We start from the raw sequence: 15,533 nt of genomic DNA, 5'->3' as shown, positions 1-15,533 counted from the left end.
TATCCCAAGGGGCATTGGGGGGAATGCACTGCGCTGCGCATGCGTATTGGGGGGCGTTTTCTGCCCGGAAACGAGACCCTGGAAGCGCAGCGCAGCAAAACGCTACCCGGTTGCGCATGCGTCTCTGTCACCTTTGACCTTTGCCCCCACCTGACCCCCTTCCAGCTTGTGTAGGGGGTCGCCATCTTGTCCGGGTCGGCGGTGAAGGAGATTGGGCCGCTGCCGCCGCCGCCGCTGTGTCGCGATGCCGGACGACTGGGACCCGGAGGTGTACAAGGGGCCGCCGAGCCGCACCCCCATCCCCGAGAAGCGGACGTCGCTGCCTAACCCGGTCACCATCATCCAGACCCTCTTCTACTACAGCGTCGACGCGCCGGTCACCTTCTTCCGAGGTAGCGGGCCGGGCCCCGGGCAGCACCCGCGCCCTGCCCCGCTGCGCGGATCGGGCCCCCTGCAGCCGCGCGGGGGTCGGTGCAGAGGGGCCCTCCCGCTCCCGGCCCATCCCCGTGGAGCTGGGCCTAGCCCCGGGCAGGGCTTCGGGCTGCACGCGAGGGTCTGGGTTCACCCCGACCCCGTGCTGGGTCCTCAGGGAGCCCCCTGGGCACCTCTCCCTGCCTGACGGCGCCTAAGCAGAGGCTGCGGGAACCGCCGGCTGACCTGTGCTGCCAGAGGGTCACGGGGGACCGTCCCCTCCGAGCTCCATCAGAGCCACGTGCGATGGCTTGATCATCGCCGTCTCTGGGGCACCTGGCAGCGGCCACTGTCGGGAGACCGGACACTGGGCTAGCTGGATCACTGATCTGAGGACAGGGCTCGGGGCTCCAGGGATGTGTCCCACTCCCGTCTGGTGGTACTGCCCGGTACCAGGTTGCTTTCAGTGCCATATGCTCTCTGGAGACTCTTCCCCCCAGGGTTGTGCACTGATCCCGTATCGCTTTTTGATGGAGAGTCATCCATCACCTCTGATAACGTGAGGAACGGTGGTCTCCCTTCCCTGGTCAGTTTTGAACTCTGTGATAGAAAATATCAGGCTGATAACCCAGAGGGCAAGTGACCTGCCTGAATTTGTGAGGCTTAGGACATCGTAGTGTAGTGTTTACTGTATTTCCGTAGAGTCCCAGCTTAGCATTCTCTCTCTAGAGTTAGTTCTGGAAAGTGAGGGCAGGTGGACATGCACCTGATATTATCAATCATTCCTGCCCAGTCAGTGGCACATAGGCTGTATAGAAAGCAACTCAAGATTTTGTTGCAGAACAAAATACATGTTGCAAAATTCCTTTTCTTTTCCAAGTCACCCAGTACACGTTAGGTTACGGAGACAATTTTTGTCATGTGTCCTGTCTGCTTTTCATCCTAAACAAGAACTGTACTCTGCCTAGTAGTAGTTTAGTTGGTTCTGCCCATCTCTTTGATTAGTACCTTGAAGGTGCATGAATGTGGTGGTTGACTCTTGCAGAATGGATGGAGCGCCAACATGCGAAGAAAAAATTTTATTACTATCATCGGAATTACCGCCGTGTGCCGGATCTGACTGAGTGCTTGGAGGATGACTATGTATGCTTCTTTGAAGCTGAGGCGCAGTGGAGGAGGGACATGTATGTATACCTGCAGCATAGCTGTAATGATTTTGGAGCCTTATTCAATTGAAGAAACCCAGTAGAGCACAGTGGTGTTGTTTTTTCTTGCAGTAGATTGCTTGGGATTGGTATGCAGCTTTCATGTGGTTTGAAGCTGCAAAATCATAGTGGATTTTTTTTCCCCCCGGAAGTTTAGAAGCCTATTCCTGATTCAATCATAGCTTGTCACAGTAGATACTCCACACTGAGGTTTCCCCCAGCTCCTGCTCCAGTTTAGGAAGCTTCTCTTCTGCTAGTAGCAAAGCCAATAAGCTTCCTTAGAAGCTTATTTCAAATATTGGGCAGCTGCTGCTGTTCATCTACCCGACATAGTTCCAAGTATCTTTTCTGCAGCATGCCTGAGTTGGGCTCTGAGTAGAACCCGAAAATCACTACTGATTCTCCTTCTCTGATGACACTACATACGGCATTGCTGCCAAGCCCCTGCAGCTTGATTTTGCTCAGTTCTGCCTTCTAATTGTATCCTATATTAAAGCAGCTAATAAAATGGCCTTTTTGTTCTTTCCAGAATGTAACTTACTACACTATTCTCCAGCTGCAGGAAGTTTTTGCCACTGCTGCACTCACACTGATCTCTCTTTCACACAGGAAAGTTGATCAGGAAATTGTGAAGATAATTCAGGAAAGGCTAGGAGCTTGCCAGCAGAGGGAAGGACATAGCTTCGTTCAGAACTGTGCAAAGGAGATGGAGCAGTTTGCTCAGGTTGCTCAAGCCTATCAAGATAGATGTGAGTAAGGCCATCGAAGGCCTCTTAATTTATTTAAAAAATGTTCAAGTTTGACTAGCATGACTGGGGGAGGAGGGGGGATGTCTAATATCCTAAACCTAACCTAAAGATTTGGAGACTGCTACCCTCAGCTCCTGAAAGAGGGGCCCTAGAGCAACCCTCTTTGATAAGTGCTCAGAAAGGAACTGTGGTTATGCTTTGTTCAGAGCAGGGGTGGGCAAACTATGGCGGCCTGTGGGATTGCCACCCCTGTGGTGCTGCTTCACACCACATCCCTGCGGTGGGAAAAAGAGGGCTCCTCCTGCTGCTCTTGCCTGTAGGTGCCTCCCCCGGAACTCCCATTCGCCATGGTTCCATTCTCAGCTAATTGGAGCTTCAGAGGAGGTGCCTACAGGCAAGAGCAGTGTGTGGAGCCCTTTCCCCCTCCCCCAGGGGCCACAGGGATGTGGTGCTGGCTCCTTCCCAGAGCGGTGCAAAACCAAGGATAGGGCAAGCAGCGAGCCTGCCCTGGCCCCAGTGCGCACCACTGCCATCCTGGAGCTGCTCCAGGTAAGCGGTGCTGGGCTGGAGCCTGCACCCCAACTCCCTGCCTAGAGCCCCTTCCTGCACACCATGCCTCAGCCCTACATTCATGGGCCGGCATGCAATTTCCCCACGCAGATGTCACCCTTGGGCCAAAAAGTTTGCCCACCCCTGGTTCCCAGGATGGAACTATAATGAAGGGGGGGATGGTATTTAAAGCCTTGTTAAAGTCTTCAGTGGAGCATCAAGCTAAAGAGCCTGATTCAACACTTCACAAGCATTTCTTCTGATCTTGTTTTAGATGCTGATCTTGGTGCCCACGGAACTGCTAGAAAATGTTTAATGAAGCAGAAACACAGAATGATTGCAGAAAGAAAAGCACAAGCAGAAGTACAAGACTAAGCTCAAATCCTCAGCGAGTAGTATCTGAAGTTTGTTTGAATACTGTATGTGATTCTTCCAATGTAGCTGGATGCTGAGGCTTGTGAGTTGCATTACTCAACTGTACAATAAAGCATTTGCAGAGAACATCTCTGCCAAATAACTAGGTTTTAGAACTGATGATGCTGTCAGCCTTGTTGAGGTGAATGTATTGCAGAACTGTCAATGCCACTTTGTAAAGAAATAAGCAAAAACAGTGGCACACTCATCCTTGCAGTGTAGAACACAGCAGCATTCCTTTATCAGCACAGTCATGCACACTACTAGATAAAGTGCTCTGGCCGGCACACTGCAAGCAAAATTGTTCATCTTTATACACTAAGCAGGAAGACTTCCCTTGGTTTGGCATGAAAGCTTGATTAAGATTAACTCAAGGAGCCCTTTCATGGTCATATGTCAATGGATCAAGGGTTTGTCACAGTTTAAAATGACTTAAGTCCTTTGGTCCCTTTGAGAAAGGCAACTCAATGCTTGAAACTAGAGCACCTTTAGCCATGTTAACTGGTTTTGAGGGTTTTAACTGCTTGCAAGCAGATGACTGGGAGTTTATTTTCCCCTCTTAAACATTAACTGGATAATGCATTATTTGTCCTTCAGTAACAATGCTCTGTATAGAACTCAGCCAGTGATTGTATCAATGTACATTTCTTTCTATCTTGAGATTTCCAGTTTGCTCTGAGAAAACATTAACAGGGAATGCATTTTTATTTCAGGTGTTTGAAGGTAATTACCACAATTCACTTCAGATAAAGTTGATTTTGACAGCTTTAGTGACTAAGTCCTGTGAATCACTACTACTGTATTGAAGAACTATCCTATCCTTGACTGGCAGAAAATTTAGTTTGCCTTCCAAGTTTCAAGGGTGGCCCTGTGGAACTGATATTCTTTACAAATTTAAGTACTTAAAAAGCTACTTTTGTCTAGAAGTGTACACACATTGCCACTTACCTCAACAGGTGGTTTTTTTAGTTTTACTAGTTCCTCTGTAGGGTTTCCATTAGTTGGACTGTCAGACTGACTTCTAATAAAAGCTACCATCAGATCCCACAGAACAAGTTTTATCTGATCTCATTTCTAGAGCAGCAGACCCTCATTAGTAGTGAAGTTTCAGTCTGGGTCCACATCAGTGAGTAGTGGGTATCTTTACACTAACTCCCAACAACAGTACTGTTGTAGATATACCACCTCTGAGATCTTCTGGTTTCTTTGAGCATCACTTATGTGGAAGTCTTCAGTGCTTTACTTGCATTTGATCTGTTTCCAATTTTCAGAAACAGTCTGCCTAAAAATTAACCATGACTGTTTCAGTAACCCTACTACACGCTGATCATTCAAACCTAATTCACTTAATCTTTTCTCTGAGGAAAAAGGGTTTCCTCTGTCCCATTAGTTATTGTGGGTTGAACAAGTGAGTGCTGCTGTCACTGAATTCGTTTGGGCAAGTCAATCAGGAAAACTTATTTTCAAGTAGTAAGTTTTTAAAAAGTCATTCAGATGTTTAGCAAATAAAAGATGTCAAAAGTAACTGGCTACTGTATCACATTTAGCATATTTTAAGCTGAACCTTTCACTGTACCCATACCTTTCATGAACACAGATTTCACTTAAACACAGAAATCCACATTGTCAGATGAATCTGCATCCCTTCAATGGATTAAAAATCCACTAAACTCTTGTTCATTTATCACTTTATTTTGTACAAAAACATTTAAGTAGTTGCCACAGCAGCCGCCTGGGTTCTCTGCACTGAAACTCTGGTGTGGGTCTTAGCCAGATGATCAGTGAATTCCTGCAAAAGAATGAGACATTTCACTGCCTTGAACCAAATGATGCTGGAGGCCTCACTGTACAACAGATCCATTTTAAACTAGAGACTGAGTTTTTACAAACTTAATTGCATCTTTCTCTGAACCCTCCAAGTTTCCTCCCTCCCCATTTTATTCTCTAGCTAGCTTGGAATTCAGGCGATACCAGTGACCAACTTGGAGTGTCCAGGAGAGCAACAAAAATGATAAAAAAGTTAAAAACTAAGTATATTTAAGCTTAAAAAAAGGACTGGGGGACCTGATAAGTCTTCAGATATATTATGGGCTTTTATAAAGAGGACAATGATGGTTGTTCTCAGTCCACTGAAGATAGGACAAGTAGTATTGGGCTTAATATGCAGCAGGGAAAATTTAGGTTAGATACTAGAAAAACTAACTAAGGGTAGTTATGGACTGGAATCCCAATCAGTGAAGGTTTACGAACAGGTTAGACAAAACCTGTCAGGAGTTGCTTAGGTATACTTGAGTCCTGCCTCAGCACAGGGGCTGAACAAGATGACTTCTCAAAGTCTCTTCCAGGCCTACATTTCTATGGTTCTATATGAAACCACATCCTCACTTTATTAACTGCAATAGAAATTTTAAGGAAGTCCACTACTAATGAAGTCAGCCTTCAGGAGTTTGGCGTGATGAACTCTGAGATGAACAAATGCACTGATTTAATTCTTACCTGATAAGGAGACTTGGTGAACACAGTCTCCTTCCAGAGGTCAGGGGTCAGATAACTGTACGTCTTGGAGATCGCATCAAAGGTGGCTTTAGCTATTGAGAAAAGTCAGACATTGCACTTTGTTACACAGTACCAATGAGAGGCCCCAACCAAGCTGGGACTCCATTGTGCAAGGCACAATACAGACAGCAAAAGCCAGTGCCTGCCTCCGAATTTAATGGCCCTCAATCTAGAAAACATGTAGAGCCTGAAAAGGAACAGGGAGACTACATCACACAGTCCCTCTGCCGTGCATATTGAACTCATTTTCTCTCTCTCTCTAATGACGACAATTACACTACTTCACCAAGTGTAACTGAGCAGAGCTGAGAGAATTTTGAACAGAACACACAGGAGGATGACACTTTATAATTCAATGCCTCAAAGCCTGTATTACAAGAAAGATCTAACTTCAGATCAAATTTTGATAGGATCAAGCTGCACTGTACAATCTGGTAGTATATGGAGCTCAATTCCAGTTTGATAAGGGCTTTAATTTAACATTAGCTAAAATAAGTATTAATAAAACAGGTAATTTAGTCATCCACTGGGACTATATTACAAAGGCACCCAAAATGGCTAGAAGTACAGTATGATTTTAAGCCAGACAGTTTAAACTGCTAACAGATTGGACATCTGGCCCAAAATGTAACTTACCAAAGTTGCCCAGTGTAGCAGTACAACCCCTAGCTGAAGTATAGCAGTCATCAATTCCAGCCATCATCAGCAGTTTCTTTGGAACAGGGGCAGATACAATTCCTGTACCACGGGGTGCTGGGATCAGACGTACCAGAACAGATCCACAACGACCAGTAACCTAAACAAAACAGCAGGTTACATTCAACTAATCTATGAGAATATTTAAGCTCTGATAACTCCTTCATGCTTTGAAGTACAGCAGAGCTATAGTGAAGCAAATTAGTCTTTACCTTGCAAGGTACAGTATGAGGCTTGCCAATCTTGTTACCCCAGTAGCCTCGTCGTACTGGTACGATGGATAGTTTAGCCAAGATGATTGCCCCACGAATAGCAGTGGCTACTTCCTTGGAGCATTTTACACCAAGGCCAACATGACCATTGTAGTCACCAATAGCAACAAAAGCCTAAAATTAAAAGAAAAAACTTTTTAGCTGTGCGTCCATGATGCACTTACAAACCTCCTTTCAGTAAGAACATACCTATCAACCTTTTACCACCTCAGACTACGTCCAGCAGTTTTTGCCCCTTGGTTATGGTAGAGTCCTTTATCTCCATCAGAATCTGATGTCTTTCAAACTTATTTTACACCTCTTGCAGCAGATTCTGCACTGCAACTCCAGAAACGTAAAGAGGCCATTAAAGACAGCAGATTTTTTCAATGGGGCAATACCCCCAACTATGCCCCCATCCCTGCAGCTCCCCATACAGCAGGGGTGGCTGGAACACTGCTATCTTCCAGTTACTCAGTTACACACTATTCCAGCCAAGTAAAAATTACAGGAACTCTACCTGAGTTTGTACCAGGCAACTGGTAGGCTGTTAAACCCACTTTTACCCCCAAACCCTGTTCCTAAGCCAAGGACAGTTCAGGTTGAAGAGAGAATTGGGGATCTTGATTCTCAAATACCCTCTGCAGCCACCTCCTGGTCAGAAGGCTGTATTTGAACACCTCAATGAAAAAACTGGCCACACAGCATTCCTTCTTTTGGACCAAATACAGTGTCTCCACAACACTCAGTTCCTGGTGAACCATACCAGTATCATGCAATATAAATGAATTGTGAATTTTTGTAAGAGCTATTTATAAGGCTACATTCAGAAGGATACAACTGGTATTCAATAAATAACACAACAGTGCTTATGAGCTGACTTCTGTATATTTGGTAGGTTGTCTCATGAACATCTACGATTTACCATCTAATAATTCCTATACCACCTAATGTTGTGAACACCAGTGAAAGTAGCTGTAGAGTCTTTACTATCCAACAATATATAACCAGGAGAATAAGTATCACATCAGCCAAAAGATGGATCTGCTCCCACTTTAGTCAAGAGTGAAAAAGCTACCTTGAACCTGGTACGCTGACCAGCACGAGTCTGTTTCTGGACAGGCATGATTTTCAGAACCTCATCCTTCAGGGAAGATACCAGAAAGAAGTCGATGATTTCTGATTCCTGCAGGAAGCAAAGTAACTTACTTAATCACAGTTCAAAAGCTATCCATTACCTCATTACAGGCTTAAGATGATATTGATAAGCTTCCTGCAACACAGCACAGAAATGAACAGTTCTATGTACCAACATGAGCGTTAGTATTAACATATTTTAGGTAAGATTTGAATAATCTACTATAGAAAATGCAAGTTATTAAATATTCAAACTATATCATATAATGCACAGTACAATCCAATGTACTTAAGTCATAATAAATTCAATTTGTGTTTTGAAACCTGTATTTTCCACTTTCATCAGAACACAGCTGCTGCGTTGTATCAGGCATAGTACCTTTACATAGCCTATTCCCAATAACTTGAAGGAAGGCAGGAGACTCAATCCACTTGAGACAACTGTCTCATGTTCTATCACAAGGGAGCAGATGAATCCCATCTACTGTCAACCACTGAAGCCCTAAAGTGGGACAGATCTTTATAATAAGAACTTCCCAAGTGGCTAATGCAACACCTGTTATATATGATAAAAATAACTTGATTTGCAAATGTTAGTATGCACTCTAATTCTGAGATACCTACACAATTCATATAGGCTTACCTTGATTGGAAGGGAGAAGAGATAAATCTCTTCAAGAGACTTGATTTTCATATCCTTGACTAGGCGACCAAGTTTGGTGACAGGAATCCACTGTACACAAGAAAACACCCAATAAATGTCAGTGACAATCCAGGGTGTCATAAGCATACAATTATGCTGTGCCCCTTAGAACTTATAAGTTTTTATTTTTTCTTTAGCTTTATCAGTAACATGCATTTTATCATTAAACTGCAACAGCAGTGGAAAAATTGCTTTATGTAGAGCTTGAAATTTTTTTTAAAAAGCTATCATGCAGTACCAATTTTCTATTATTAATCACACGACTATCGAAGTATAACAGAGCTCCCAGTTTTAACAATGCATTTGTCATTGGTGTCCACATGTGACCATTAACACATGTAAACTTCACAAAACATTAAACACAGATACACTTCTTAAAACTAGAGAGAGAAAGAAGGCCCAGTCTTCAGAGCCTGGGTAAAGACAGCACAGCTGACAAATGGACTTACTTCTTTGTCTTCAGCTTTGCCGCGGGCCCCACGCCCTCTTCCACGGCCCCTGCCACGACCCCGACCCCGGCCTCGGAGCCCACTCCCAAAGCCACCTCGGAAACCCCCTCTTGCAGCTCCCCCTGCACCTCCCGCGCCTCCTGCAGCAGCAGCACCGGCGTCGTCCGCCATTTGCTATGCAAAAGGGACAAATACATATGTAATGGCACCAGGGCTTAACTCAAAGGAGTTTTTCTAACTAGATTCGAACTCCTTCTCCGCCTCCCATTCCCCTCTCCACGACTCCCAACTGGGGCACAGACCCTGTCCCTCCCGCCTCCCCGGAGGGAGCGAAGGCGGGCCGGACACCGCTCCCCGGGGCAGGACATAGGCCTGTGCCCGGGAGGCGGACCCCCGGCAGAGGCTCCGCAGCGGGGCCCCGTCCCACCCGCGCTGGAGCCGGGCCCGATGGTAGCGGATACCCGCCCCAGCAGCACGGCCTTACGTGTTCTCTCAGATTAGAAGGCCGCCGCCTTCCGCAGCTGGGTAGTTATAGCAAACGAGGTCTCGCGAGAGCTCCTCGCAAACGAGGCGGAAGGCCCAGCCCCCTAAACACAGAACGCCTGCGCCGCCTGCCATGATTCCAGCCCCGCCGCAGAGCCCCGGCTGTACGCATGCGCGGTTAGTAGCGGCGGAGCCCCGGATCGAGCATGACTTAGACTCGCCTTACTAGTGACCCAGCCTAGAGCTGCCCGGGACCCTGCACTGCGCATGAGCAAAGCTGCCTGCCAGCAGAGCCCAGCAAGCACGTGTTCCGTGCTCGGTGAGTGCCTCCCGTGCCTTTAAACAGCCTGATGCTTGGGGGAGGGGGCTTTTTTAAAATTGTTTTTTAACTTCCCGCCGGAGAGCGTGATTGGCTGGTGGTTGCGCAATCTGTTTAAAAAAAAGCCTTTAAAAGGCTGCTGGCTGCCTCCTTCTCCTTTCGCTTTTGGGGGTTGGTGCTGCCTGCGCTCTGCACCCCACCCCCTCCGCACGTGGCTGCCGGCTCACTAGGTAAAGGGGGGGATCGATCGGTTTGGATTGTGGTTTGGGTGCTGTTGGGGGGGGAAGGATAGAGCAGCCTGCGATTTGCCTGTCCTTGACTGGCAGTTGCACCGGCCGGAGGGGGGAACATGGGCTCTGGGGGTTTGCGAGTGGAGGGGGCACTGGATTGGTATCGCCTGAGAGGGACCTCAGAGCGTGGGGGAGAGGGGTGATAGGGAAGTAGGAGGAGGGGCCCTTCCCGATGGGGAAAATCTCGGGGGGGGGATGCTGCTTCAGGGAGAAGTCTGATATGGGGGAGACAAGAATCTTGGGCTAATGAAGGTTGGGGTTTGTGGGGCCCTGGTGGGCAGGTGTCTGATTGGACAGTGCAGAGCACTGGGGGATTACGTGGGGCCCCTGGCAGGTGCAGTTTGGGGGGTGCATCTGCGGCTACTAGCTGTTCAGTCTGTCATCTCTGTTCCTTGGGTGCTCTGACCTTCAGGCAGGCACATGCAGTAGCTGGTGTGGCTAGGCTCGATCAGCCTCTGACTGAAGAGCAGGAGTGGGCGGAGGTTGGGGGGAGAGAGACCGTGAAAGCTAGTCCCTTCCTCCCTGCCCTTGGGATACTGCAGTGCTGGTAGGAAAATAGTGCGCCAAAGCCCTCTGAGATCCTTGTTGAGGGGGAGGGAGCAGATGCTGCATACAACTCCCACTCCCCTACCCAAGCTCCTCGCAGCCTGGGTGGGTGGTGAGGTAAATGTTGCCTGCAAGTCCCATTCCCCTGCCTAGAGTTCCTTGCAGGGTGGGTGGCAAGTTTCTGAATTTCCTGGCCCACCTACTTGACACAGCCTATCACGTTTCAGCTAAGCCATGCTTAGGCGCCATTTTGAGGTTAAGCCAACAAAAGAGCAATATGCTGCCAACAAAATGGGCAAAATATGGAAACAACTACCAAAAGACGTGGGTAAAAGAAAAGGAGTTGGAAGATTGGATAAAGCCTATGGTCGGTGATGACGACAGCAAAGCTGCATGCAGATTTTGTAAAAATCTAGATTCTTGCACATCATGCAGGGACTGACAAACATAAAACAAATGCAACACCGTTTTCTTCTATGCACCTGACAGATACTGGATTTTCAGAATCAAAGCATCAACCATGATGCCCCAAGCAGATTTAAATCTAGCCTGCTACATTGCCTGCCACTCAGAGATTAGTTCCATGGATCACCTTGGGGAAGTTGTCGGATCAGCGTTTGAAAAAGAGGTAAGTTTGCATGGCACAAAAAGTATGGCGTTAATAAACAGTGTTATTGCTCCCTGTATGTTCTCTGAGCTCATCAGACATTGGTGAGTCTCCAGTATTCACTGGTTATAGATGAAAGCACAGATATTGCTGCAGTAAAACAGTTTTGCATTGTAGTGTGCTACTTCAGTTCCTCCTTCAACAAAATTGTCTGCATTTTTGGGATTAGTCAGTTTGGAAAGTGAAACAGCAGAGCAGTTGCTCCAGCACTCATTCAGTTTCTTGACTATGTTGGTCTGGATTTCAGCAGGTGTATTGGGATTGCGACTGACGGCTGTAGCATCATGATTGGGAAGACAAATTTTGTCTACTACACACATCTTTGCCAACGGAATGAGAATCTGTTTGATCAGATGTATTTGTCACACTCTCCGGCTGTGTGCCAGTAAAGCTATAGAAATGCTGCCAGCCAATCTACAGTTCTTAGTCTCCCATTCCTACATCTGGTTTTGCCACAGTTCCCTGAGATTTGGTACATATTCACCACCTGAGTAATCACGGTAACATGCCACTGAAGTTTGGTCAGCTATCAGACACTTGGTGGCCCTCCATTCACAATTGTTGTGAGTATGAGTTCAAGTTGCATTTTGAACTGAGCAAAGATAAACAGTAATGCTATGATGCAGAACTTCTGCATCAGGTGTATTGTGATCCTGTCAATACACTGTATTTACAGTTTCTAATGCCAGTTCTTCAGGAATTTGCTAGAATCAATAAACTGTTCCAATTCAACTCTGGTTGTAATGCCTTCAGAATGCTGGACTGCCTCCAGTCTTTCTTTCCTACTCTTACTTTCTAGAAACAATCTTGAGATATCCTTTTATCTGATCACAAACTTCTTGATGTCACTTTGAGTAACCTAGCCAGCCACTTGGCACTGGGTGCTGTTAATTTTGGAGAACTGTTTACTGTTGCTTTAGGAGATACAAAGCTCTTGAAGCTGCAAAACAAATACAGTTGATACTTCCAGAAAATATTAATCTGTGCGTGTTCAGTCCATCAGTTATTCTCTTTCAGGGAAAACCTCAACTAACATCTCCATGCTGAATTTTCAAAGGTGACTTGGGGGCCTTGGATGCCCAGTATCAAGCCATCAGCTTCCAGCAATGGAAGAGCACAGATGTGGAGCAGTTCTGGGTGGAAGTATACAATTTTCAAGACAGTAGCGGTGAACAGTGCTTTAAAGAGCTAGCTGTTTGCACTTTCCCTACTCGCCATGCCTCTGAGTAATGCTGATGTGGAACAAGTGTTCACTCGAGAGAAGTCCAAGCACTGGAACGGGATGAGTCGCCGGACTCTGGCTGCAGGAGGCCAGGTAAGCCCAGCTGTCACCCCAGGCCCTGTGTGTTGGCTGACTGGGCATTATTGTGAGGGGTAAGGGTGCCCTAATAGGGCATGCGGCAGGCATATGTCACAAGGACTACACCTTCCAGCGTGCCCTGCTCTACCCTTCTTCCAAGGCTGTGGGCTGGCTTCCACAGGGCATGCTGGCAGGTGTAGTTATACTGGTGCCTTATGGGCTAGGGGCCCCCAGCGTCCATAGGCTGCGGGGGACCTGCCCTTGCAGGGGATCCCACACTTCTTCCTGGGCTCTGCATGGAGTCCAGTGTCTCTTGGAGTCTTGCATTCTGGTGAGCTGGCTCAGTGCCTGCCCTCAGAGGCCTGAGAGGCTAATTGTCTCTCAAGGGCCCTTTCCCCATTAGCACCAAACTGCCATCAGGCTGTGGTAGGACACAGGATGTTCTCTGGCACTGTCTGAAAATCACCTTTGGCCTCTGCAATGGCTTCTGAGGAGATAACTGTGCCTATAGCAACAGGAGCATTAAGCTTATTGCCCACAGACCCAATGTGTGGGGAATAAAACCCATGTTCCTATAACTCAGGCCAATAGGAGATGGATGCTAGTAACACTGTGTCAGTATCCTCTGGAGGAGAGGGACATACTGGGGTGTTGTTTTATAACTGGTATTTCTAAAACCAGAAGTGTTTGTTTTTCTTCTAGCACACTGTGGGAGTCTGAAGAGCCATGGATCACACATGAACAATCATGAAAGGCCATGGAGCACCTCAGCAACATTCCACATTTGTACCCCTTTCTAGATAAATGTACTAAATGCTGGTGTTCTGCTTATAAATGGGACGCTTTGAAGACAATCTCACTTAAACACTAATAGTCTTTACCACTGAAAACATCTGAGTTTCCAGTCCCTACTCAGCAAAATAAGTTGACCAGTAACTAGTATGGGTGTTTGCATGAGTCGTCAAATTGTAGTGAGTCATGCTGACAGTAGCATATTATAGTGGTGTACAAAGCCGAAAGGTATCAGATGCTCTTTTGGTACTGCATTGGAATAAGGCTATTCTGTTTGTATTCCAGTAGTACCTCGAGGCCTGTAGTGGGACTGGGGCTCTATTGTAACTGCTGTAGAAAGGTAATGGATTTAATGCTTTTGGGCAGGGCAGAATGTGTAAGCAGGGGTTCTCTTGACCCCTCGGGGTGGGGGTTGCAGGGTGGTTACATGGAGGTCATGAGCCCTCATTAAATTAATTTTCCTCCCCCCATTTTTAATTTATAAGGGGGGGGGGGTTACACCCCGGCTTCCTATGTGAAAGGGGTCACCAATGTCTACAGAATAAGAGGATGTTGTGTCCTGCTATAATGTGTTACGATGATTTAATTTGAGGCAGCAATTTAAAGGCCTTTACTTCCATATATGTACTACTCAGCAGTATGTGTGGCAGCAGAAATGCTGCCCTCTAGCGAGCAAAACCACTTAAAGAGGGTGTGTAAAACCAGCAAAGAATCCTGTGGCACCTTATAGACTAACAGACGTTTTGGAGCATGAGCTTTCGTGGGTGAATACCCACTTCCTCAGATGCATGTAATGGAAATATCCAGGGGCAGGTATATATATGTGTGCTAGCAAGCAAGCTAGAGATAACGAGGTCAGTTCAATCAGGGAGGATGAGGCCCTGTTCTAGCAGTTGAGGTGTGAAAACCAAGAGAGGAGAAACTGGTTCTGTAATTGGCAAGCCTTTACAGAACCAGTTTCTCCTCTCTTGGTTTTCACACCTCAACTGCTAGAACAGGGCCTCATCCTCCCTGATTGAACTGACCTCGTTATCTCTAGCTTGCTTGCTAGCACACATATATATACCTGCCCCTGGATATTTCCATTACATGCATCTGAGGAAGTGGGTATTCACCCACGAAAGCTCATGCTCCAAAACGTCTGTTAGTCTATAAGGTGCCACAGGATTCTTTGCTGCTTTTACAGATCCAGACTAACACGGCTACCCTCTGATACTTAAAGAGGGTGGTTAGAGAAAGTGGTGGACTGGTTACTGTCTGTGCGTACAATATTTCAAACTGATTAGACTGTCTTTCAGTGCTAAAATGCTGCTTCTAGGGGTTGGTGTAAATTGATGCAGTTGTCTGGTTTGCCTGTGTATTTCAGTGTGCAATAAAATATTTGCTTACTAACAATTTGGTTTCATTCATTATTCCAGTTAACAACTTGCTATTTGCAGTGTCTGTAAGAGCAGACCTCTCTGCCTCAGGCTGTTCCTTCCCCAAATTGTCACTTTTCAAAGCAGCCTTAAGAGTAGCCACTTGTTTCTGCTTTTTTTTTCCAAATGGGGTTAATCCTGGCTACGGTATCTTTACAATCGGTTTATCAAATGCTTTACAATTAGGAAGTAAATGATCACTAGTCATAATTGCATTTATGACACTTAATCTGTGCACTTGTAGAGCAATCATATTTTCAGATACCCAGTTGTAAAAGTCTGTTTATTTCATAATGAGGCATAATCCAAACACAGTACAGAATGAACAAGTTTGTACTAATTTGTCATTGAGATGCTTATTGTCCAAGGGTTTCTACCTGTGCCCAGGTGTGTAAGGATAAGGCCTTTGTTTGCAGCCAAATTAAGAGAGCAGCAGCCATAATCTAAGAAGCAGGAAGTCGCATCTTCAGTCTATCTAAATTACACTAAAACAATGTAATACCAGGTTCTTAAGGAGATTCTGTCCTAGTAACACCCACTATCGCCAGATAAAGAAACAGATCTTAAGATGGATAAAGAAAACTTGGTTTGATAGCAT

General features: G+C 46.2%; 2 protein-coding genes, 1 long non-coding RNA gene and 2 other non-coding genes across 8 annotated transcripts; 3 read left to right on the top strand and 2 right to left on the bottom strand.

Annotated features, from left to right (window-relative positions):
- Positions 1 to 148: 148 nt before the first annotated feature.
- NDUFB10 (NADH:ubiquinone oxidoreductase subunit B10) lies at positions 149 to 4,853 on the top strand. Of its 4 annotated transcripts, none has more exons than XR_007776253.1 (5): positions 149 to 392; positions 1,457 to 1,595; positions 2,226 to 2,340; positions 3,189 to 3,302; positions 4,042 to 4,853. XR_007776253.1 is itself a non-coding variant. In XM_050967322.1 (5 exons), exons 1-4 carry the CDS (start codon positions 245 to 247, stop codon positions 3,287 to 3,289), a joined length of 528 nt encoding a protein of 175 aa, XP_050823279.1. In that variant the 5' UTR covers positions 149 to 244; the 3' UTR covers positions 3,290 to 3,302; positions 4,042 to 4,853. The 4 variants fall into 4 exon arrangements, 3 of the variants coding, with proteins under 3 accessions (XP_050823279.1, XP_050823280.1, XP_050823277.1); XM_050967322.1 differs by having other exon boundaries at positions 2,226 to 2,365; XM_050967323.1 differs by lacking the exon at positions 4,042 to 4,853 and having other exon boundaries at positions 3,189 to 3,431.
- A 146-nt stretch (positions 4,854 to 4,999) lies between these two features.
- On the bottom strand, positions 5,000 to 9,332 carry RPS2 (ribosomal protein S2). The gene is made up of 7 exons (XM_050967303.1): positions 9,121 to 9,332; positions 8,612 to 8,701; positions 7,910 to 8,017; positions 6,793 to 6,966; positions 6,521 to 6,680; positions 5,825 to 5,916; positions 5,000 to 5,117 (listed from the first exon to the last, which is right to left on the bottom strand). The coding sequence occupies exons 1-7, from the start codon at positions 9,289 to 9,291 to the stop codon at positions 5,037 to 5,039; spliced, it is 876 nt and encodes a 291-aa protein (XP_050823260.1). The 5' UTR covers positions 9,292 to 9,332; the 3' UTR covers positions 5,000 to 5,036.
- LOC127058687 (small nucleolar RNA SNORA64/SNORA10 family) lies at positions 6,061 to 6,199 on the bottom strand. The gene has a single exon (XR_007776438.1). It is a non-coding gene; the product is annotated as a small nucleolar RNA SNORA64/SNORA10 family (small nucleolar RNA).
- A 1,072-nt stretch (positions 9,333 to 10,404) lies between the features above and the next one.
- LOC127057993 (uncharacterized) lies at positions 10,405 to 14,211 on the top strand. The gene is made up of 3 exons (XR_007776254.1): positions 10,405 to 11,386; positions 12,443 to 12,740; positions 13,428 to 14,211. It is a non-coding gene; the product is annotated as an uncharacterized LOC127057993 (long non-coding RNA).
- LOC127058693 (small nucleolar RNA ACA64) lies at positions 13,176 to 13,305 on the top strand. Its single transcript, XR_007776445.1, has one exon. It is a non-coding gene; the product is annotated as a small nucleolar RNA ACA64 (small nucleolar RNA).
- Positions 14,212 to 15,533: the final 1,322 nt, after the last annotated feature.

This window comes from Gopherus flavomarginatus, chromosome 9 (genome assembly GCF_025201925.1).
Source record: "Gopherus flavomarginatus isolate rGopFla2 chromosome 9, rGopFla2.mat.asm, whole genome shotgun sequence".
Taxonomy (NCBI): Eukaryota; Metazoa; Chordata; order Testudines; family Testudinidae; genus Gopherus; species Gopherus flavomarginatus.
Note: the sequence above shows the minus strand (reverse complement) of the source record. Positions and strands in the feature narration are given on the sequence as shown.

Excerpts from the sequence above, each read along its gene's own strand:
- RPS2 (XM_050967303.1), bottom strand. The coding sequence starts at position 9,291 with ATGGCGGACGACGCCGGTGCTGCTGCTGCAGGAGGCGCGGGAGGTGCA. Across the intron at positions 5,917-6,520 it reads TGCTACACTGGGCAACTTTG|CTAAAGCCACCTTTGATGCG; the intron begins GTAAGTTACATT and ends TTTTCTCAATAG. Across the intron at positions 5,118-5,824 it reads TCACCAAGTCTCCTTATCAG|GAATTCACTGATCATCTGGC; the intron begins GTAAGAATTAAA and ends ATTCTTTTGCAG.
- NDUFB10 (XM_050967322.1), top strand. The coding sequence starts at position 245 with ATGCCGGACGACTGGGACCCGGAGGTGTACAAGGGGCCGCCGAGCCGC. Across the intron at positions 393-1,456 it reads GCCGGTCACCTTCTTCCGAG|AATGGATGGAGCGCCAACAT; the intron begins GTAGCGGGCCGG and ends TGACTCTTGCAG. Across the intron at positions 1,596-2,225 it reads GCGCAGTGGAGGAGGGACAT|GAAAGTTGATCAGGAAATTG; the intron begins GTATGTATACCT and ends TCTTTCACACAG.